At 33.4% G+C, this 21,752-nt stretch overlaps 1 protein-coding gene across 1 annotated transcript in view; it reads left to right on the forward strand.

The window, feature by feature from the left end:
- The window catches only part of LOC126740950 (conserved oligomeric Golgi complex subunit 6), a 67,881-nt gene that overhangs the window by 15,742 nt on the left and 30,387 nt on the right, over positions 1–21,752 (forward strand). Inside the window, exons 2-6 of the mRNA XM_050447149.1 lie at positions 4,447–4,696; positions 4,751–4,948; positions 5,005–5,148; positions 7,758–7,893; positions 8,031–8,260. Of these exons, the coding sequence (XP_050303106.1) occupies positions 4,447–4,696; positions 4,751–4,948; positions 5,005–5,148; positions 7,758–7,893; positions 8,031–8,260 (958 nt within the window). The remainder of the gene's footprint in view (positions 1–4,446; positions 4,697–4,750; positions 4,949–5,004; positions 5,149–7,757; positions 7,894–8,030; positions 8,261–21,752) is intronic.

Below are 21,752 nucleotides of genomic sequence, written 5' to 3' on the forward strand. Positions count from 1 at the left end.
ATTGCATGAACAGCAATTTCGTAAATAGCTTTTATTCTTGCCGCCATTGCTCAGGATTTTCACACCATATGCATCACCGAGACATGGTTGAGGCCGGAGATATCTAGTGGTGAAATATTTCCAAAGACTTATGATGTTTACCGGTCGGACCGAACATTTGAATCCGTTATTGCCAGACGTGGTGGCGGAGTTCTCTGTGGAGTTTCTAAAAACATTGTGTCTGAAAAAATTAGTTTGTCTGATTTTTACAACAGCATTGCGCCCTCTATCGATGTTGTTGGCTGTAAATTTACTATTAGGTTACAGATATTTTACATGATTGTTTTGTATATCCCACCATCTATCACATCTGTAATTTTCGAGCAATTTCTGGATCAGTTTACACTTTTAATATCAAAGCTAAACCATAATGTAATAATAGTGGGCGATTTTAACATGTCTGATTTCTCTATTAACTCACCTACAGGTAATCATGTTAGGTCAATCATATATAATAACAGACTATTGGATCTTGTTTTATCTAACTTCACCTGTACTGTTTCGCGTAGTGACGTGCCTTTTGTCTTAGAGGATTTGCATCACCCTGCACTGGAAATTGATTTTACTGTCTCAGGCCAACGTGTTCATCATTTTTCAGCTTAATAAAAACTTATCTCATTTTTTTAATTTTAGAAAGGCCAACTTCCATCTCCTTTATGACTCGATCCTTGAAGCTGACTGGTCTACTGTGTATTTATCCTCTAACGTTAATGATGCATGTGGAGCCCTATATGATATATTGAATGGCATATTTGCCGCACACATTTCTCTTAAGCAGTAACGTAAAAGAAGATTTCCAAATTATTATTCTCGAGAATTGATTAAGAACATTTATAGTAAAGAAAAGGCTTTCAAGGACTTTAAAATGTACAATTCTCCATTCTTTCAAAATAAATTCCATTCTCTTAGACGCCTTATCAAACTACAAATACGCAATGAATATAAGTTGTATATATCAAACACCGAAAGGAATATTTCTTTGGACCCATCTAGCTTTTGGAATTTTATTGGTTCTAAGAAGGCTGGCACCAGGATTCCTGGTATGATGAGGCTACCCGATGACGTGGTAATTAAAGACCCACAAGACATAGTTGATGCTTTTGCACTGTTCTTTGGTGAGGCATTTATACAATCAAATTTCATTAACCATTCGTCGACGTCTGATAATGTGCCCCACTTTGACATTTCCAACTTTGATGCTTCCCAAATTATTTTGGCTAGTAAAAAACTCAAAAATAAGTTAACATCTGGTGTTGACGGTGTACCTAGCTTCTTGGTTAAAGATTGTATTGGTGTCCTGGCTGATCCGCTGACCTACATTTTCAACTTAATACTGTCAACAGAACAAATTCCTAAAATTTGGAAGACTGCTAAAATAATACCTATTTTAAAAGTTGGGGACTCTGATCAAATCGTGAACTACAGGCCAATCTCATTACTCTGTAACTTCTCAAAAATTTTCGAAATTATCCTGAATCGGTCGCTATTTAGTCACGCAAAAGAACTCATCTCTGTAGACCAGCATGGATTTTTTTAGCGGGCGATCTTGTGTTACTAACTTATCCTGTCTGTCTAGCCACATCTGTGAATCACTTGATGTTCTCAAGTCGATGTTATTTATACCGCCTTCCAAAAAGCCTTTGATCGGATAGATCACTATATTTTGCTGCATAAATTAACTCAGTATGGTTTTTCAGGGAGATTATTTAATTTATTTCATTCCTACTTGATTGGTAGATCTCAATATGTTGAATATGAGGGCTTTAAATCGAAACTTTTTAAAGAACCGTCGGGTGTGCCACAGGGCTCGAACCTGGGTCCGCTCCTGTTTAGTTTTTTTATAAATGACTTGATTGAGTCACTCACTTGTCATAGGCTGGCTTTTGCCGATGATTTAAAGCTATATTTAAATGTATATGGTTTGGAGGATTGTGTTTTTCTTCAGAACTGTCTAAATACATTGGAGGTATGGTGCGCTGTTAACAGGTTAGGCTTGAATACGGCTAAATGTAGTGTGGTCAGTTACTCTAGATCAAAAACACCCTTAAATTTTAATTACTTTATTAATAATACTATTTTGAGTAGATTAGAGCAAATTACTAATCTTGGTATCACCTTTGACTCTGAATTTACATTCGTTCTCTGAGAAGGCTTGGGTTCATAATTAGAAGTTCTTAGAGTTTTACTTTGGAATCTACATTAAGATTGCTTTTCTGTTGCTTTGTGAGATCAAAACTGGAGTTTGGCTGCATTATATGGAACCCGCTCTATCAGAATCATGTTGGTCTCCTTGAATCTGTTCAGCGTAGCTTTGCTAAGTTTTTGCCCTCAGGCAAGATGGCATATATCCGGTTAGAGGGTTTGATTATCGGCAACTATTGGAACGCTTCAATCTACATCCATTACATCTCAGAAGAATGATCTTCACTGTAAAATTTCTGCATGGGTTACTGAACGGATTAATTGATAGTCCTATACTTCTTTCTGGTGTACGTTTCATGGTGCCTAGGCTTAATGCTAGACATCCCCTAACATTCTTTCTGCCAAGGCCTCATACTAACATCCTGTTGAAATCGCCACTATATACAATATGCGCTATATTTAATCGGATCTGTCACATGTGCGATATAAATTTCTCTCCGGTTCATGTGATTGTCGATATCTTAGTGGATCATTACTCTTGGGATTAAGACCCATGTGTTTAAGTTATAGTTAGTAGGTATATTGCAGTTAATTTAATTTAATTTTGTTGAATGTGTGATTATCCTGTTAAACTTTTATAATTGACTTTTTATATCATATTAATAGTTATTTGTTCTAATTTTTTGGATATCTTTTGATATTGTGACTTTACTTTACTTTACTTTTTTACTTTTCTTTTCATTCTTTTAGGTTTGTTTGTGTGTGTTTTTTTTAACTATATTTTTCATTGTTTTGCAACTGTTTCCTGTTATTGGGCAAGTTGCCTGTTGGAAATAAAGGCTTATTATTTTTATTATTATTATTGTTTCAGCAGGAATGCCATCATCACCAGCAGATTTTTTGTTTTTTAGAAGGCTTATGGCTATTTTTACTTCGGCTTTCAATATTGGGGGCTCTTTTTCTACCTCGCCAATTTTTGATGCAATTTTTGATGAACTATGGTCTTTGGCTTTAGCAGTAGAAAAACGTTTTTCGTGGTATTGCCTACAGCCCCCGCAAATTGCTTAAAGAAAATCGATTATTTGGAACTGATTACAGTTATACATCAAATCTTTTGGAAATTTACAAGTCCTAATTATTTCGGTTCTCTTGATCTCATTTTCCGTGCGAAAAATGGTGTAAACCCAATTTTAGGAAAGGATTCAGGGGGCTTTCCCTTTGGCAGCTCATATCTTATATTTCCAAAAAGAAATTTTAAAATGTAGAACACCATCAGTCATAAAAAAATAAAAAATTATCGTTTTTTGCAATTTGGATAAAATTAATTTGATCTGACAAAAAATAAAACAGTCACAGCCCACTTCTTTTTTTTTAATTTAAGAGATTAATCGGGTTTAATAATGCTCCCCTTTTGTTTATCAGCGATTTTCTCGAAAATCCCTTAATTATATCGGAAAAAATGCAAGAGACAAAAATGTTACATTTTTACAAGGGTAACTAGATTAGATTTTTAAATTTCGTATAGGAAACATAAGATACAGATCATCAGAAGGGTAAGCTTCCCTAGATCCTCCCCTAAAATAGGATTTACACAAAAATAAAAAGGGCACCCAAAAAATGGAGACATGCAAATTTTGAGAAGAATTGATGCATAATTGTAGTTATGATCCAAAAAAAAAAATCGATTTTATTTAGGCTATTTGCGACGGCTGTAGCTCTGAGGGAGTGCATTTTAGGACACATGTTTATAGGAAAAAAAGTCTTATTTTAACTTCAACGATACGCCCTTAAAATATTTGCACAGAATTTTGTAACAACCTGTATTTTTTTCATCCGTAATTGTCTCTCCGTTATTATTTTAAGTGTCTGCGGCTTATTCACTGGACAGATATTTGACATATGTTATGTTATGTTAAGCAAAAATGCAACGCCATTTGTTCTAGTATCATTTGCTCCCAATATTTAGATAGTATGGTCAGCTGTGTTAAAATTACCATTTCCTTTCCAGTATGTGTCTGAGATCCCGCATACTGATACGTTTTTTCTACAGATTTTTCTTTCCCGAATGTGTAATTTTCCGGTTTGGGGGAGGCCTCGGACGTTCCAAGTTCCACTGGTTGTAGATGCAGTATAATTATTTATACTTATTATAATTATATGATTATTATACTTTATATGATTAATATTACCCTCAATTATTTTTCTATTTATTCTTTTTCCTATTTATATGAAGTTTTTATTTATATTTTCATATTCATTTAACAGGAACAAAAAGAGAAAATTGAAGTTTGCCAAAATATCACAGGAGCTTTTATAAAAAAATTCCAGCTGCAGCCTGATGATTTGGCAGCACTTTATGGAAATAAAAAGCATGGTGATGCTTCAATTACACCTGATACCTTTAAAGCATTAGACAAAGTGGGAAAAATTCATGAAGATTGTAAAATGCTCATGCAAGTGGGTCTACAGACACTAGCGGTAGATGTCATGGAACAAATGACTTTACATGAAGAAGGTTAGCTTACAAAAAATATTTTTTAAGGCGACTTTATTTAAAAGGGTTTTTTAGGAGCTTTAGAAGTTTTATACAGGTGGACGCAAAACCATTGCCGCAGCATTGACAACCCCGAGTTTAACGAAATCATTGCTAAGGCTGTGTCAAGGCTGCAAAATCGCACTGTACATTTTAAATATATTATTCAAGAATACTGTATTTATAGGAGAAGTTATTTAATTGATGAATTTCTAAATGCTCTGACTAAAGGAGGCATGTATATAAAAAGTTGTGTAATTACAAAATATTTTTTTTACTTACAATTCTAGGACCTTCCGGGAATCCTGCTCCAATTGAAATGAGAGCCCACGATGCTCAAATATATATAACTGATATGCTAGTATGGATTAATAGAGCGCTTCCGGTAGAGAAACAAAATCTACAAATGCTCCTGAAGTTTTGTACATGTGAAGGTCAGTTAAAACATTTAATCATCCTCATTTATAACTTTCGGTACTTTGACTATCATTTACAGTGGCGGCCAGCTAATTAAAAACGACACAAAATTAAATTTTTTTGGAAAACCATTTTATGCAGTTTTACGAATGATATTTATTTATAAGGGTTAGACATATTAAACACATTCTACCATAAATCAATAGTAATCTATTCAAAAATCTAGGGAAAAAAAATGTTTACAAAATTAATGGACAACAAATTAAAAACGAATTCAATATTTTAATTTTACACCAAAAAAAATCAGTATTTGGTAGGATATCCTTTAGCTTCTTTTATTGCTAGACATTTTCTTTGCATAGATTCAATTAAAGTTTGACAGCGAGTAATTGGGATGGAATACCAAGCTTCTTGAACACCTTTCACTAGTTCGTCCATGTTTTTAAATTGCTTTGGCTGAATTATTCTTTTAAGATCATTCCACAGATTCTCTATCGGGTTGAGGTCTGGACTACACGAGGGCCATTCAATTACATCAACGACGTTTTGTTCAAACCACCTTTTTACTGAACGTGCTGTATGCTTGGGGTCATTATCCTGTTGAAATTTCCAGGTAATAGGTAATTTTTCTTCTGCATATGGAAGCATCACATTTTCTAATATAGATTTGTATTTCTCCTGATCCATAATTCCATCTATTTTATAAATTGATCCAACTCCATACCATGACATGCAGCCCCACATCATGATTGAACCACCTCCATGTTTAACAGTTCATTTTGTGAACCTTGGATTTAATTTCTCACCAGGTGGTCTTCGTACGTAAGTACGACCATCCGATCCGATGCGATTAAGTTTTGTTTCATCCGACCAAAGTATATTTTTCCATTGGGTAAGGGTCCAAACGTACCATAATTTTATCCTCTCTTGCGGTTGTTATTCTAGGCCTTTTCTTCCTAGGTACATTTCTAACCGTGCCGTGAGTTTTATAATGTTTAATAGCATTATGAACCATAAATTTGGAACATTTTAGCATTGCTGCAACTTTACTGTATGAATGCCCTTCTTGAATCAAATTTAAAATTACTTGTCTTTTTTCAGGGTCACAACTCTTTTTTTTACCCATAACGGTTGTATTATATTGACCTTGTATTACTTAAGTGAGACACCAACTAAATGATAAATAAATGCTACACATTCATATTCGACAAAAATTGATAAAAAAAAAAACAAAAGATTGATCGTTTTTATTCAGCTGTCCAAGGTATTTCTAAATTGTTAAAATATCAGATTCCAAACCTGTTTCAAATCCAAATATTTATGCATGTGCAAGCTTAACATGAAGTGATAAAAACATTTATGTGCAAATAGAAAATATACCGTATGATTTTAGCATAAAATATTAAAAATTGTATCGTTTTTAATTTGCTGGCCGCCACTGTATATACTGACTTATAAGCTACTTTATCTATCATCAAAGGAAAATCTTTTAAACATAAAATCTTTAAAATTGGTGGCTTTGTTTATCAAACTCAGGTTCTCTTCCGTAAGAAACAAGAAATTTAGGAACAGACTTTTTTAATTCTTCGACGGGTACTTTTTACTTTTCTCTAATATAAACAACAAAACTGATTAAAAAGTCACCAAATTTAAACTGTTTTTGCTGATCGGAAATTAATTTAAAAGTATCCAAAGAAACATTTTGCAAATATTTTAAATAATATCGACGTGTGAAATTGAAATATTTATCCGGAGAAATTCGAAAAAAATAACAAAAAAAATCTTAATTTTTTTTCCGACTTTGTTTAAAATCATAGTTCAAAATAAATGTAATTTTTATACTTTTTTGAGCCTACAGTGATTGATTTGTTCTTGCATCAGGCCAAGGTCCTAATAAATCTCTCCTGTTTCAGTCTTTCTAAGTAAAAAGATCACTTCTCTTTGTTAAGCGCAGTAGCCTGTTTTTTAGTTTTTTTCTGTTCAGAGTTCTTTTTACAGTTTTCTTCCTGGGGAAAGTTGTCCTCAGCCATACAGTTGTACAGCCATAGTGCACGTCTATTCTTACAAAACTGTAGACAATAATGAGACGTCACGCGTCACGGACTTCCCGTTGTCTGGTTCTTTGCTACTTGTTCAGACAAGAAAGTTCCATTGTTTTACGCGTTAATATTTTTGCGCCCGGATTGTAGAGGCAAAATTTAGAAACTGTCCGAATAATAGAAGTGTGCGGATCACTGGTGTAACCGGATTTGCGACTGACCAGATTACTGAAGTTATACTGTAGTTGGAAAACTTACTAAAGTAACAAACAAGTTTGTTATATATTTTATATTTGCTCAAAAACGTGTTTTTTCTGTTAGGTCCCTATTGCATAAAGAACTACAATTAGTACAAGCAACGTTTAATATTTGGTTTAAATATATAAATCTATTATTGATCACCAAATGAACTAACCTCTTTTTTTAAAATGGCTTTTAAGTCTTTAAAATTACCTCTATATTCGTATTTTAAAAAACTACCATTTAAAACTCAAAACAATCAGTTCTTGCAATTTTTAATGATTGTCTTTTATTTCTTTTCAAATTTTAAAGAATGCCCTAGTTTGACAAATTTAACTGGATTTTAGGATTAGACAACCTATTAAACGAAGCGCTAGCCAATATTTGCGAGGGAGTTTGTCAACCTTTAAAAATCAGAGTAGAAAAAATTTTAGGAGTACCAAATCAAGCTACCATCCTATATTCAATAGTCAATATGTTAAGGTACATACATTATCTTTAAAATTATTACCTTTTAAATGATTGAATTTATTACAATTATTAATTTTTACATTATGGTCTTTCATAATTCAAAATATGTTGCAAAATATTTATGTAATTTTTCTTGTGTTATTTTACAGATACTACAAAAAATGCATTAACAAACTTGTAAATCAAGGTCAACTGGAAGAAACGCTATCAGACTTGTTACTAAAAAGTGAAAAAAGCTTTTTAGATTCTTTAAAACAACAGATAAACAGTTTATTAGTGAGAGTAGAGTCTCCGCCAAGAGATCTTAGCCCAACTACCGCCATTACACACCTGTTAAACATTTTAAGAGACATGTTGTCTACAGCAAGTATGAGTGAAGGTAATAGCGTAATAAATACCGTTAATAATTTTACTAAGTTAAAAATGATCATTTATTATATATTTATTATTATTAAACGACATCTGGACTTTTAAAGGCTTTGTTAAACATGCAGATTTTATATTTTTTTTTACAATATGAAGTTTGTCGCCTTGTTTTTTGCATTTTCTAGAATTACATTCATTCTGACTAATCTAATTCTTTGACGGAAAATATGGTTTCATAAAATTAATGAACTAGCAAATTTTGGTTTTTCGATATCACGGGTGGCCCAGAATAATGGGAACACTCTAAGTATCTAACTTCTCTGCTTTTTAAACAAAACCAATGACCTTTGGCATGTGGTAAGGCTACGGTTACAGTGCAACGGATTTCGCGCGAAATCCAGCAAATTCGCCCGAATTATTAAACTCGCATAAACAAATGCAGGTGCAAGTTCAAACGGATTTGTTTTTTTCGCGCCAACTATTTGCAGTCGCGCGGTTTTCTGACCTGTTCTTGGTCAGTTTGATGGAAAACAAAATATTATGAATAATGAAAAACTTATTTTCTTGTGTTTGATAGAAGGTTATTATGGGACAAAGGAGCAAAGGTTATAGCAATCGTGAAAAATCACGAAAATTATGGGAAGACGTGGCAGCAGATTTAACGATAAGTAAATTTTGTATTGTATTTAACTGAAAATATACATACAGTGCATTTCAAAAGTTATGTCTAAATTTATTTAAAATTCAGGAGTGTGTTCGAAAAAAAAAACGCTCGGACCCGTCGATTTTTAGTTCAAGTTGCGCATTTTTGTGCGTAAAGTTTGTATCTACAGGGTAGCTCAAAAATAAATTATGACCATCAACTTCATTTTTTTAAATGAAAGCACCTTTTTTTTATTTCATTTTTGAATTTCGCGTGGAATTCTACGTATGTTTCATGCATCATGTCCTATACCTAAAGTCAACAGTTATCGAAAACAAGATGACCAAACATTATTATTGAAGTTCACCTTACGAATCACCTTATCTCTGAGAATTCTTAGACAGGGCAAAATTCCATTCATTCGTGTTTTTTTATTGTTGGCTGGTGACCGTGTATTTTCATAGAAACTGTATGACAGTTGTACGCCAAACAGATATTGTGAAGTGTACGAGCAAAGTTACGGTTTACACAATGGTAAAGTTAACGGAACGAGAAAAAATAGAAATTCTGTGCATGGTTGGGTTTGGTGATAGAACACGTACTCAAAGAGAAGCTGCTCAATTATTCAATGAAATCCATCCTGATCGTCCTTCGATATGTCAAAAGGTAATGAGTAGAATAAAGGCTAAATTTAGAGAATTGACGTTTTGCTTTCTTTGGAAGAAAATCCATGCACTCCTCTGTCGCAGATTGAGGCAAATTTACACATGGCGAAATCTATAGTTCACCGAATATTTAAAAAGCACAAATATCACCCCTACAAACTTATTCCTGTGCAAGAGTTATTTGATGAAGATTTCGATAGGCGAAATGAGTTTTGTGAACGCTTACAAAACATGTGCAATCTAAATAATAATTTAGTAATAAATATTATTTTTTCCGATGAAGCCACATTCTGTTTTAATGGTAGTGTGAACAGATAAAATTGTCGATATTGGGCAACAGAAAATCCGCATTGGATGATGGAGGTATACACCCAGTACTTCAAAAACTAAATGTTTGGTGTGGAATAGTGCGCGGAAGAGTATTAGGTCCCTTTTTCTTTGAACAGACTTTAACGGGACAAGTGTATCTCGATTTTCTCCAATTTGAATTAGTTCCAGTATTACTAGCTGTATTTCCAAATCCATTGGACCCAGACTATCCTGACGAAGAACTAATTTTCCAGCAAGATGGCGCTCCTCCGCACTATGCTGCCACTGTGCGTACATTTTTGAATGAAACTTTCCCCAATCGGTGGATAGGACGGAGAGGACCGATCGAATGGCCTGCTAGGTCACCTGACCTAACACCAATGGACTTTTTTTGTGAGGTTACCTCAAGTCGAAGGTATTTGTTAATAGGCCAAATAATGTAGACGACTTAAAAGAGAGAATTCGCAGAGAAGTGCGCGCCATAACTCCGGAAATGATTGAAAATATGCAACGAGACTTTATTGATCGCCTTGGATATTGTCAAGCCGTGAATGGCAACCATTTTGAACATTTAACTTAATTTTTGTTCTTTTTTTATTTGTTACATGAATCGTCTTTTTTTCGATGTTGAACTATTGACTTTACGTATAGGACTTTACGTATAGGACACACCAGGACTAATACAGGCAAAAAAGTTTATAACCACTTCTAGAAAAAGAGCTGAACAGCTCCTAGACATGAACAGATCAGACATCAGAACAGCAGTCGGACTCCTAACCGGTCATTGCCCAGTGAAATATCACCTAAAGGCAATAGGTATAACAGAGGACGACCAATGTAGATTCTGCAGCAATGCCACAGAAACAGCAGAACACCTGCTCTGTGAATGCCCGACCCAACTCTGCAAGAGGCTCAAGTACCTGGAAGGGGTACAACCAACACCTCAAGAAGTGGGACAACTACCTCCCAAAAATATAGCTTTGTACGGCAGAAGTCTAAGACTTTTTGAGACAAACTAAGACAAGTAGAGTTATGCACAAAATATCTCACAGGTAGCAGTGCTGAGCGGCGGATCAGCCGAAACGACTCCCTTCTCAATCTACAATCTACGTATAGGACATGACGTATGAAACATACGTAGAATTTCACGCGAAATTCAAAGATGAAATAAAAAAAGGTGCTTTCATTTGAAAAAACGAAGTTGATGGTCGTAATTTATTTTTGAGCAACCCTGTATATACAAACTTCACGTACAAAATTGCGCAACTTGAAATAAAAATCGACGGGGCCGAGCGTTTTTTTTTCGAACATACCCTTGAATTTTAAATGAATTTAGACATAACTTTTGGGATGTACTGTATATTATGTATTAATATACGGCTGTGGTATTGCACCGATTTTACTGTTAAAATAAAATTTAAATGTATCTTGTACATTGTATGCTTTATTAGCAGATCTATTGTTTACACTTGATATGAAATTGTGCTTACTCTGTCAATTTAATAGTTCGAGTTACAATACATTGGACTGGTTGACACTTTCTTTGTCTATAACAATACTAAATAATACGCAAATACATTTGACTATTAAATCAATCTTATCAGGATGACATTCTGTAGGTTTGTTATAGTCCTGTGGTTGGAACCTTTGGTGTGACACTCAAATTACGAGAGCATCTTCGGGAGAAGATTAAAACTTCTCCCGAAGATGTTAACACCGTTAACGAAACACGCGTCAAGAATTAAAAAAAAGAATTTTGGTTAGCGGTCAAACTGTCTCGTAATTTTAATATAATTATAGGTTTATTAAGCAGCCTCCACTTTGATGCCATTAATCCCAATGAACACTTTACTGTTCTTCGACTCCGTCACAGTCTGTAATTAAATATTTCTTCTTCGCGTGAAAGATTGCGTTTAGAATATGGTTTCATTAAATAGGATTTTAGAGGATATGCATCATCACCTAGTAAAACGTGTGGAAGGGCTATTTCGGAATTAGGAAGTTTTTTCTCTTCTGGAACAAAATATTCTCGTTCTAGTTGCTCATATAATGTGAAAGGAGCGAATGTTCCGCCATGGCTTTGCTTGCCATATGTACCCACATGAATGTAAAGTAATTTATAATTTGCGTCGGCTGCAGCCTGTAGTACTATGGAAAAGAACTGTTTCTAATTATTAAACAGTTGCCAACTTTTTAGGGCGTTTACTCCGGATATGTTTTCGTCAATGGAACCAACACCATGAGGGAAATTCCACTTGTCATAAGCTGAGGCAAGTGCTGAGGCTGCAATTTTTATATAGTTGTACAAGTTTCATATATGATATTTCTTATTGCGCTATGTGACATTCTGAATGAATAGTGGATACCCCTCCACTATTCATTTTTGGGGTTTTCACATTGGGTTTTCCTGAATCACCAACATTTAAGGGGAGGGCAACACTTAATCTTACACCACGTAGAACCCAGCAACTGATTCTACTTTTGATTTCGAAGGACCACAACCATAGGTTGAAGTTTATCCCAGGAAAGGCAAAAGTTACATTAGAATACCATTAAGGGTTACTTCTTTACATCCCTTTAATATTGTAAAAAAAAGTCCTTTTTTACGCAGCACTACTCAACTGCATAATACTTCACATTTGTTTACCCAACACTTATATTTACGGGTACAGGAAACTTCTAATACTAAACTTACTTTCACCTTTAACAACACATGCAGTACTATAGAAAAACTGCTAGTAAAAAGCCAATATTTAAACTTTTTACTATTTTTAGAAATTCCAGAAATATTTCTTATGCAGATATCGACCGCATCGACAATGTGAGAGATGAGAAGTTACTAAAGACTTTCTTGTGCAATCGTTAAGCACGGTTCATACTAGGGAATATGAACTCATTAAGGAATAGCGTATTTGTTGCAAATATTTAATTGTGATTTTGACAGTGTTGTGGTTTTCACAACATTCTGCCCCGTTGAAGCAATTGCTTCAAAATTTCAGTTTAGAGATAAGAATAGAGCAAAATAAATTTAAAAAAATATATATTAGAGAAAAGAAAAATTAAAGTTTAACATTCAGTTTCTTCCTGAATAGGAAGAGGACATAGCTTAGTGATAGTTCTGATAAAGATTCCATCTTGAGTTCTAACCCTTACCACTCTTACATTTCCATCAGCTCCAGGCATCACTTCAATTATTCGAGCTAATGGCCATTTTAATGGTGGTAAAACAATATCATTTAACTTAAAGATTTGATGTGGGAGTAAACCATTTAGGGCGATTCTGTAATCTATTTAAGTAATCAGTTGACCAGCGCTTCCAAAAACTTGCTGTATTTGAGTACACCTTTGGAAAAACGAGAGTCTATTTTCAGGAATATCTGTCAAGTTCCTTTCAGGATATGCAGTCAGCCAATTAGGAAATGACCTGGAGTTAGACACTGAAGGTCTGATGTGTCACTTGAAAGTGGACAGAGAGGGCGGGAAGTAAGAATAGCCTTAATTTGTGTAAGAATTGTATTTAATTCTTCAAAAGTTAAATGAGCAGGACCTAGAAGTCGATACAAGTGATATTTAACACTTTTAATCGCAGATCCCTACATACCTCCCCAGCGAAGACTACGAGGTGGAATAAATTTCCATTCGATTTGTTTAGTAGATAGAAGAATTCACCTATCTCATCAGAGTGTTCCTTTTCATTAATAAAGTTATAGAATTCTTCAATATAATTTCGAGATCCTAAGAAGTTTGTAGCATTATCGCTAAAAATTATACGGGGTTTACCACGGTGGGAAATAAATCGTTTTAGTGTCATCAAAAAATAGTCAGTGGATAAGGTAGACATCAATTCTATGTGAACAGCCTTTGTGCTCATACACACTTTGCTAAAAACATTTATAATATAAATGTTTATACATATAGTAATTGGTGCTTTTCTTAGCTTGGAAGATTTCATTAAAAACGGTCCGTTAAAATCTACATCTACTTTTTCAAATGGTCGAGAAATATTAACCGTATATTTAGGTAAATTAGCCACAATCTGTTGAATTGAGCGAGCTCGAAATCGATAACATATTACACATTTTCTTATTATAAGTATGGTTTCACGCAAACCATTTAATCGCCAATAAGTCAATCGGGAATTAGATACACATTTTGAGGTCCAGCCTGACCTTAACGAATGTATTCTTGTTTGAGCAAAAGAGTTGCTATGTGGTTATGTGAAGGCAGAGGAATAGGATGTTTTTGTCGATGGGGAATATTAGCGTTTTCCAACCCACCACCAACACAGGGAAAACCGAGACGATCAATAAATGGGTTTAACATTAATAAGTTTTTATTCAATAGTGGCTTATTATTTTTAATTTCAGAGATTTCTTTTGAGAAATGTTCGGATTGTATATTTTTGATTGTATCAAGAGCAACTTGGGATTCTTTAACAGTTAAAAATCCTTTCACTTTTTGCAAATTTGGCTTCAAGTTATTTGTAAAACGAATAATATATGCCACTTCATTGTAACCGTGAAAATTTTAATCATAAATCAGACCATAAAGTGTTTTTATTTTCATTTGTAATAACTAAGGAGATTTTTCTCTCTTCAGGTGGATTTGTTATATTAACATTGGTATTGAAATTATTTATGCTTGTAGCATCTTGCAAAAAACTAGGACCATTCCACCATAATCTTGACTTTAAAATGTCATGATCTAAAACACCTCATGATAACAAATCAGCAGGGTTTTCTGAAGACTTAATGTGACGCCACTTATTTGGTTACCACTTGGTTAATTCTTGGATTTGTGAAACTCTATTGGCCACAAACACAGACCATCGTGAGGCATGTGACTGAATCCAATACAATGCTATTTGGGAATCGGTCCAGAGATTTACCGAGTTTATATTATTTTATTTAAAAAAATTGAAATAATCTTTTTAATAAGTTTTGATAAAAGATGCATTGTACATAATTTAAATCTTGGAAGAGAAACTGTTTTTATTTGAGTAACTCGTGACTTCGAAGTTGCTAAATTACATAAAACTGAATTATCAGTATAAATTATCTAAAGATAAATTCATGCGGCATAAGCTTTTATGCTTGCATGAGCAAATCCTTGTATCTCAATTTTTAAAATATTTTTATTCTGAAATAGACAGCGAGGTATTTGTAAATTTTCTAAATAGCAAATATTGTTAGCGAAATTGTGCCATTCTTTAGGAAGAGATTGATTTAGAAATTCATCCCAACAATTTTGACAACCAAATTTGTTGCATTAAAATTTTACCAATTCTAATGACAGGTCAAATTAAACCAAGGGTATCAAACATCTAAGCTATCATTGAGAGTACCTCTCTTTTAGTTACTACAGATTTATTTAAAATTTTGGGAATAGTGATCGAAAATTTATCATTTTGAGAATTCGAAGATAGACCTAAAATTTTTATTATTTATATTTTTGTTTTTGTATTTTTTAAGGAAATGAGGGGTATTAGAGCACCTTTTATGTATGTAAAATTTGCGGATTTTGATAAATTAGTTAATTCAGAATAAATCGATCCCAGATCATTATGATTATCACACCCAGCTAAAATGTCATCAACATAACATTGATTGAGCAGTGCATCAGCCGCATGTGGATATTGCGAAATATTTCTTTCAACAATTTCCTTTAATACCCTAGTAGCGAGATATGGAACACTATTAGTTCCATATATAACTGTAGATAATTCAATATTTTTATTTGCCTGTACATTTTCTCTATATCGGTAGTACAGACTTAAAGAGCCGAAATCTACAGAAAATGTCATGTAAGTCAGGTTGCACTTGAAAATCCTTTGGAGTAATATCATTAAGAGAATAAGCTGAGGTAGTAACTCAAGGCAACAGTAAGGCAGATCCATTAAACACCACACGAAGCTTGGTGGTTTTTTCTATTACTATATCTATTTCTATTACTATATAGTGGTATTTCTATTACTATTTTCTTGTAGGAAACAATGGTGAGGTAAAAATTTTTATTATCGCCACTATTATTATGTACAAACATTCATTACAAATATTCATTAATAAACTTGTTATAATCTACTTTTAATTGCAGGTTCTTATTAAATCGATTTTCCGGATTAAGCGGCCTTTTTTTCATTGCAAATGAATCACCAAGTTTTTGATATTCATCGTGGATTTTTAGAAGATGATTGACCTGAAAGGTTCCATTTTCTAGAATTTTTGTGGTTTTTGCAAAAATAACCCAGCCTAAATATGTATTTTGTTGATAGGGCAATTTTTTTCCCAACTTAAAGTTTCCTTCTCATACAGAGATCGAGCGCATCGACAGTGTGAGAGATGAGGAGTTACTAAAGACTTTCTTCGCGTTTGGAGCTGCAGTTCCTAAATATTTTTTTTTTTAGGTGAAATGGCAAAAAACTAAATGGAAAAGGTTACGAGATAGTTTTAGAAGAGAATTTCAAAAATATTTTAAATATAAACAGTCCGGTGCGACAGGAGGGGAAAAAAGTGGTTCTTCTTGGCCACACTTTGAGAGTTTGCATTTTTTGGGAGCTCAAATGACACCAAGGGATACTTCACTACTTCTTAATGAGCTTACTGTCTCATTTAAAAAATGTGAAACAAGAAAGGAAACTGAATATACAGTTACAACTAAGACAAGTCCTCCTTAACGAAATCACGTCCCACAAAACTCAACCACCAAAAAATATTATTTATGCAAGTAGTTCTTCCGCGGCCCATGTATCGTATTTTACTATTAATCAGGGGCGGCTAGTACATAAGAGCTGCAGAACCCCCAACATTTTCATACAGATTAACTATTTTTGAAATTATTTAATATTTTTCTAAGTAAAATAAAATTAAAACCTAACAAAATAATAAAACAGTATATTTTCGGCCGAGAACGCCATATAGTAGGTCTCAATGCCTTCAATCCGCGCTCAAACGCGCCCCGAACGAACACCTGATTATTACAGTCGGCCAAGTAAAAACTGTTGGCGTGCCAATCACTACAGTTACAATGCCATTAACGCAACCTAGCTGGACCACATTCGAGTTCTGTGCTCCGCGTTGAGCCCTTTTCCTCGCCCCGCACCGCACTTCGCCATAAGTTTAGATAGCGAATTTTAAGTCGGAACGGAGCTGCAAACATTTGCAGTAATTCTGCTGACTGTTGACGGTTTTGCATTTAGTTGTTGGTTGTTTTTTTTGCGTTGTGTGTTGTGCTGTGTCAGCTGATCTCTATACTCTAAAAATGAATGTGGTGTATAATTTGATTAATATAAAACAATTCTCCCAATTTACGTACGAAGAAAAAATAAAACTAAAAGAGGAAGAGCGGCCGTTGCCCGATATTTTAATAGAAAAGTGTGGTTTAAGCCGTGGAAAATCATATAAAAGAATTTTTACTCCAGATATTTATGCTAGAAATAACTGGATATGCGGATGTAATAAAAAAAAATGCTCTTTTTGGTTTTCCGTGTCTTTTATTTGGTGGGGACAAATCTTGGACTGTAGTTGGTGTAACTGACCTGGTGCATCTAAGTGAAAAAATTAAACGCCACGAAACATCGAGAAATCATTTAAACAATGTAATGAATCTAGGTTTGTTGGGTAGTGTTAATATTCGTGAAAAGTTGGACAGTGCCTATTGGACAAATATTCGATTATATAACGAGAGCGTAACAAAAAACAGGTATGTGTTATCTAAAATTATTGACTGCATAAAATTTTGTGGATTATTCGAGCTTGCGCTTAGGGGCCACGATGAAACTTTGACATCGGAAAACCCAGGTATTATTCGTGGTCTGATAAATTTTACAGCTGAACTTGATAAAACAGTGGCGGAACATTTAAAAGACTCGAGTGTATTTAAAGGTATATCAAAAGATATTCAAAATGACATTTTGGATTGTATATTGGAAGTTTGCCACGAAAAAATGTTAGACGAGATTCGCACAGCTCCATATATTTCCGTTATAGCAGATGAAACAACGGATGTGTCAGCCAAATCTCAAATGGTTGTAATTTTTAGATATATCCAAAATGGGGATCCGGTTGAACGGTTCTGGACTTATTTGGAGCCACAAAATTTAAATGCAGAAAGTTTGACTGCTGATATTCGCAGTGTCTTAGACCCGATTTTAGAAAATTCTAAGGATAAGTTGATAGCTCAAAGCTACGATGGAGCAGCAGTAATGAGTGGCAGAAATACTGGTGTTCAGGCGCGAATCAAAGATCAGTACAAATTTGCTCATTTTGTACACTGCTATGCGCGCCAGTTGAATTTAATAATGTCTAAGGCAGCATCTGAGAGCTCCCAAGTTCGAGTTTTTTTTGGCAGTCTTCAGGAAATTCCTTTATTTTTTAAAAATTCTCCGCAGCGCGTAGCTGTGCTTAATAGAATTGTTGGGAAAAGAATTCCCCACGGAGCACCAACACGTTGGAATTTTAATATTAGAACAGTTAACATCGTATTTGAACATCGGGAATCTATGCTTGAATGCATGGAAGAAATAAAAAATTCATATATTAACTCAATGGCATGTACCGCAGCTTCCTCAATAAGAAGAATGTTACAGGATTCAAAGTTTATTTTCTGGCTAACATTTTTTCACCGTATTATGCCACACACCGATATCTTGTACAACGAATTACAAAAACGAAAAATTAATCCTGTAGAAATCAACCACAAAATACAAGTTTTTGAGCAGAGCATTACGACAGTAAGAAATTCAATTGACGAAATTATTAATGAAGCCAAAGATATTGCATCCTTGCTTGAATGTGAAGTAGGACCTCCTAAAAGAAAAAGAAAATATGACAGTCAATTCGATCACCGCATTGCTGCGTTAGAAGTTTGTGACATAATTATTAATTGCGCTAAGGATAGATTTCATTTTAAAAATCATTTATTAGCTGCTTCATTGCTGTATTCTGACCAGTTCGCTAACTATATTAATTATTTTCCTGATAAAAAATTAAAAGTAACTTGCGATTCATACCCCAATTTTGATAAGGAGCATTTAAAAACAGAGCTTTCAGTGATTTACTCCAGATCAGACTGCAGGGAGATACAAGGAGCAATACCTTTTTTAAAATTACTCATAGAAAATAATTTGACCGAATAAATATCTGGAGTAAAAATTCTTTTATATGATTTTCCACGGCTTGAACCACACTTTTCTATTAAAATATCGGGCAACGGCCGCTCTTCCTCTTTTAGTTTTATTTTTTCTTCGTACGTTCTTTCTCCACTTTAAAGCGCATCAAAACATTTTTACGTAATTCTATGGTGGAAGAACGTCTGGTAGCACTATCGATGCTTTCAAGATAAAAGCAAATCGTCACGCAAACTGTAAACTTCAACGAGATGGTTATAGACAAATTTGCAGCCAAAAAAAATCGAAGAATAAACTTAATCTTCAAAAAATAACTATTATATGTTACAATGTAATTATAAATATTAAAAAAAAAAATATATATATATGTATATATTTATTATAATGTATAAGTTTAAAATACTATATGTGTATGCAGTTAATTTCACATTTAAGTACCGAAATCTAGGTGAACAAGGTCATAAGAGTACGCTCCTGTTTTGTTTAAATTCTAAACAGTCGGGAAAGTACAAGGCAAAATTTTGGTTGGCAAAAGTTCGCAAATTGCATGTTCTTTTTATGTTTATTTGATATATTTTTGGAAGGTAAAATGTCAAAAAGGGGCTGTTTTCAGACACATATCTGGACTTAATACTAGTTTTTTTTAATAAGAATACCTATATAAACACCATTTAATAAAGCTATAACTCGTTTAGTCTTTTTAATTTATGAGAATTAAGAAGAGTGGCATAATTTAGGGACCTTGGAGTAATTTTTGATCGCGAGCTAAAATTTAACAAACACATTAAATTTATAACTTCAAAGGATACAAAATGCAAGTCAAAAAAGTACTTAAGTCTGTTCAGCTTGGAACGGAGAAAATCCACGAAAACGATTTTCTTCCAAATACATATTAAAATTTTATATTTTCATACCGGATAAAATATTTTCAATAAAAATTGATAATGCTCCCTCAGATTCCGTTTATCACTTACGTCTTTTTCCTTGGAAAAATTCAAGTAATAGTCCCATAAAACATGCATTTTTCATTTTCGCAGATAGATATGGAATCCACTTGGCTGTGGAGTATAAAAAACCCATTTTCGTCAAAAAAAATAGTACTTTTTTGACTTGTACGGCAGTGTAGTTCGAAACTCTCGTGGTTTTCAAAATCAAACAACCTCAACAATTCTTTATAATGGATATCTTAGGAGTTATTTAGACTATTGTGCTATTATATGGAGTTCCTTTTATGAAAAGTATTAAAATACGCCATTGAAAAAATACAAACAAGTTTTTGAGGTACTTTTATTATAAAAAAACTTACTGTATACTATTTTGATATCTCATACGTTCTTTTCATCAATTTTTTACATTGAAAAAAGAAGAAAAATAGCAGGAGTAGTATTTTTATATAAATTAATTTGGCTCCAAATAGATTGTCCCTAACTTGTTAGTCAGTTAAATTTTGGTGATGCGTCTTACCCGACTTAATACTAGTTTTTTTTAATAAGAATACCTATATAAACACCATTTAATGAAAGCTATAAGGAAAAGTTTAATTTTGTCTAGTTTAAAAAACATCTTTGATTTCTCCACGTTTCTCCCCTTTTTTGCAATCTTTTATATTTTATCGATGAATGTGCAAAACGCATCTCTCACCTAACCACGAGCCGCCACTGCTATTAATACTACTCCTCAGTCACCTGCTTCAGCCAACTCGAGTTGGTATAAGTTATCTTCGCCATCACTCTGTTCTCCACCTTCCGTACCCCAGCACTCCAATTCATCAAAACGCGATAAACTTGGCCTCGAAAATGAAAACGTTTAAAATTAATATAAGATTTGCTGCACTTCGAGTATTACTTACTTTAATGTTACTGTTAGTTTTTCGGATGGACAAATACATTCCCTGAAGTTGCTCTGTTTTCTTACTTCCCCTATTGTGTTCAATATATAAGAATACGTGTCGTAACTCATTCGATAATATTCAAAGAACTTTATCGGTTGCAATTTTAACTCTTCGAAAATCTGGTAATATTCGCTTAAATGATGACTTGCGTATATTTCGTTGACCCAGAACCGCGTATTTCTTTTATTAAATGTTATTAATTTCAATACTGAATTCTCAACTAGATAAAATTCTTCGATATCCATATCTTCAAATTAATGTCGTTCACGACCTGTGCTTTAATAGTTAAAATTCATGAAATTGCTTTTAATCGCGTGAATTTTAGAAATACCAGAAATCACTCCTTTTTCGCGCGAAATCCAGCAAATTACTTACTAGACTTGTAACTGTTATTCGCGCTTGCACTGTAACCGTAGCCTAAGCTGTTTTTTGGCGATCTATAATCTATTTCAAATAGGTAGAGAGTAATAAAACCTTATAAGTATGCAAAAGGGTACAGGCTTAAGGGTACCTGCTTTGCCTAGTTTTGGATCGGTTTATGAGCTTTTTATATTGTTATCCGATCGGATAAACAATGAAATTGGTACAAAAAAGGCTTGGAGGAATGGTACTATTAATATAAATTACACCAAGTATAATAATTTTGTTGACAGTAAAAAAATATATAAATATTATTATAGTTAAAAAAATATAAAAATAAATATTAAAAATTATGTTTTTAATTATACCAGATTGTGTTTTTTATCTAATTTAAATAAACAATAATAAAATGACATAACTATTTTTTTAAATATTATCTATAAATAATATATAATTAAATTATAAAAAATTATAATGTTTATCATCTGATAAAGAGCTATCATCAGCCCGTGA

Source organism: Anthonomus grandis, chromosome 10 (assembly GCF_022605725.1).
Source record: "Anthonomus grandis grandis chromosome 10, icAntGran1.3, whole genome shotgun sequence".
Classification (NCBI taxonomy): Eukaryota; Metazoa; Arthropoda; class Insecta; order Coleoptera; family Curculionidae; genus Anthonomus; species Anthonomus grandis.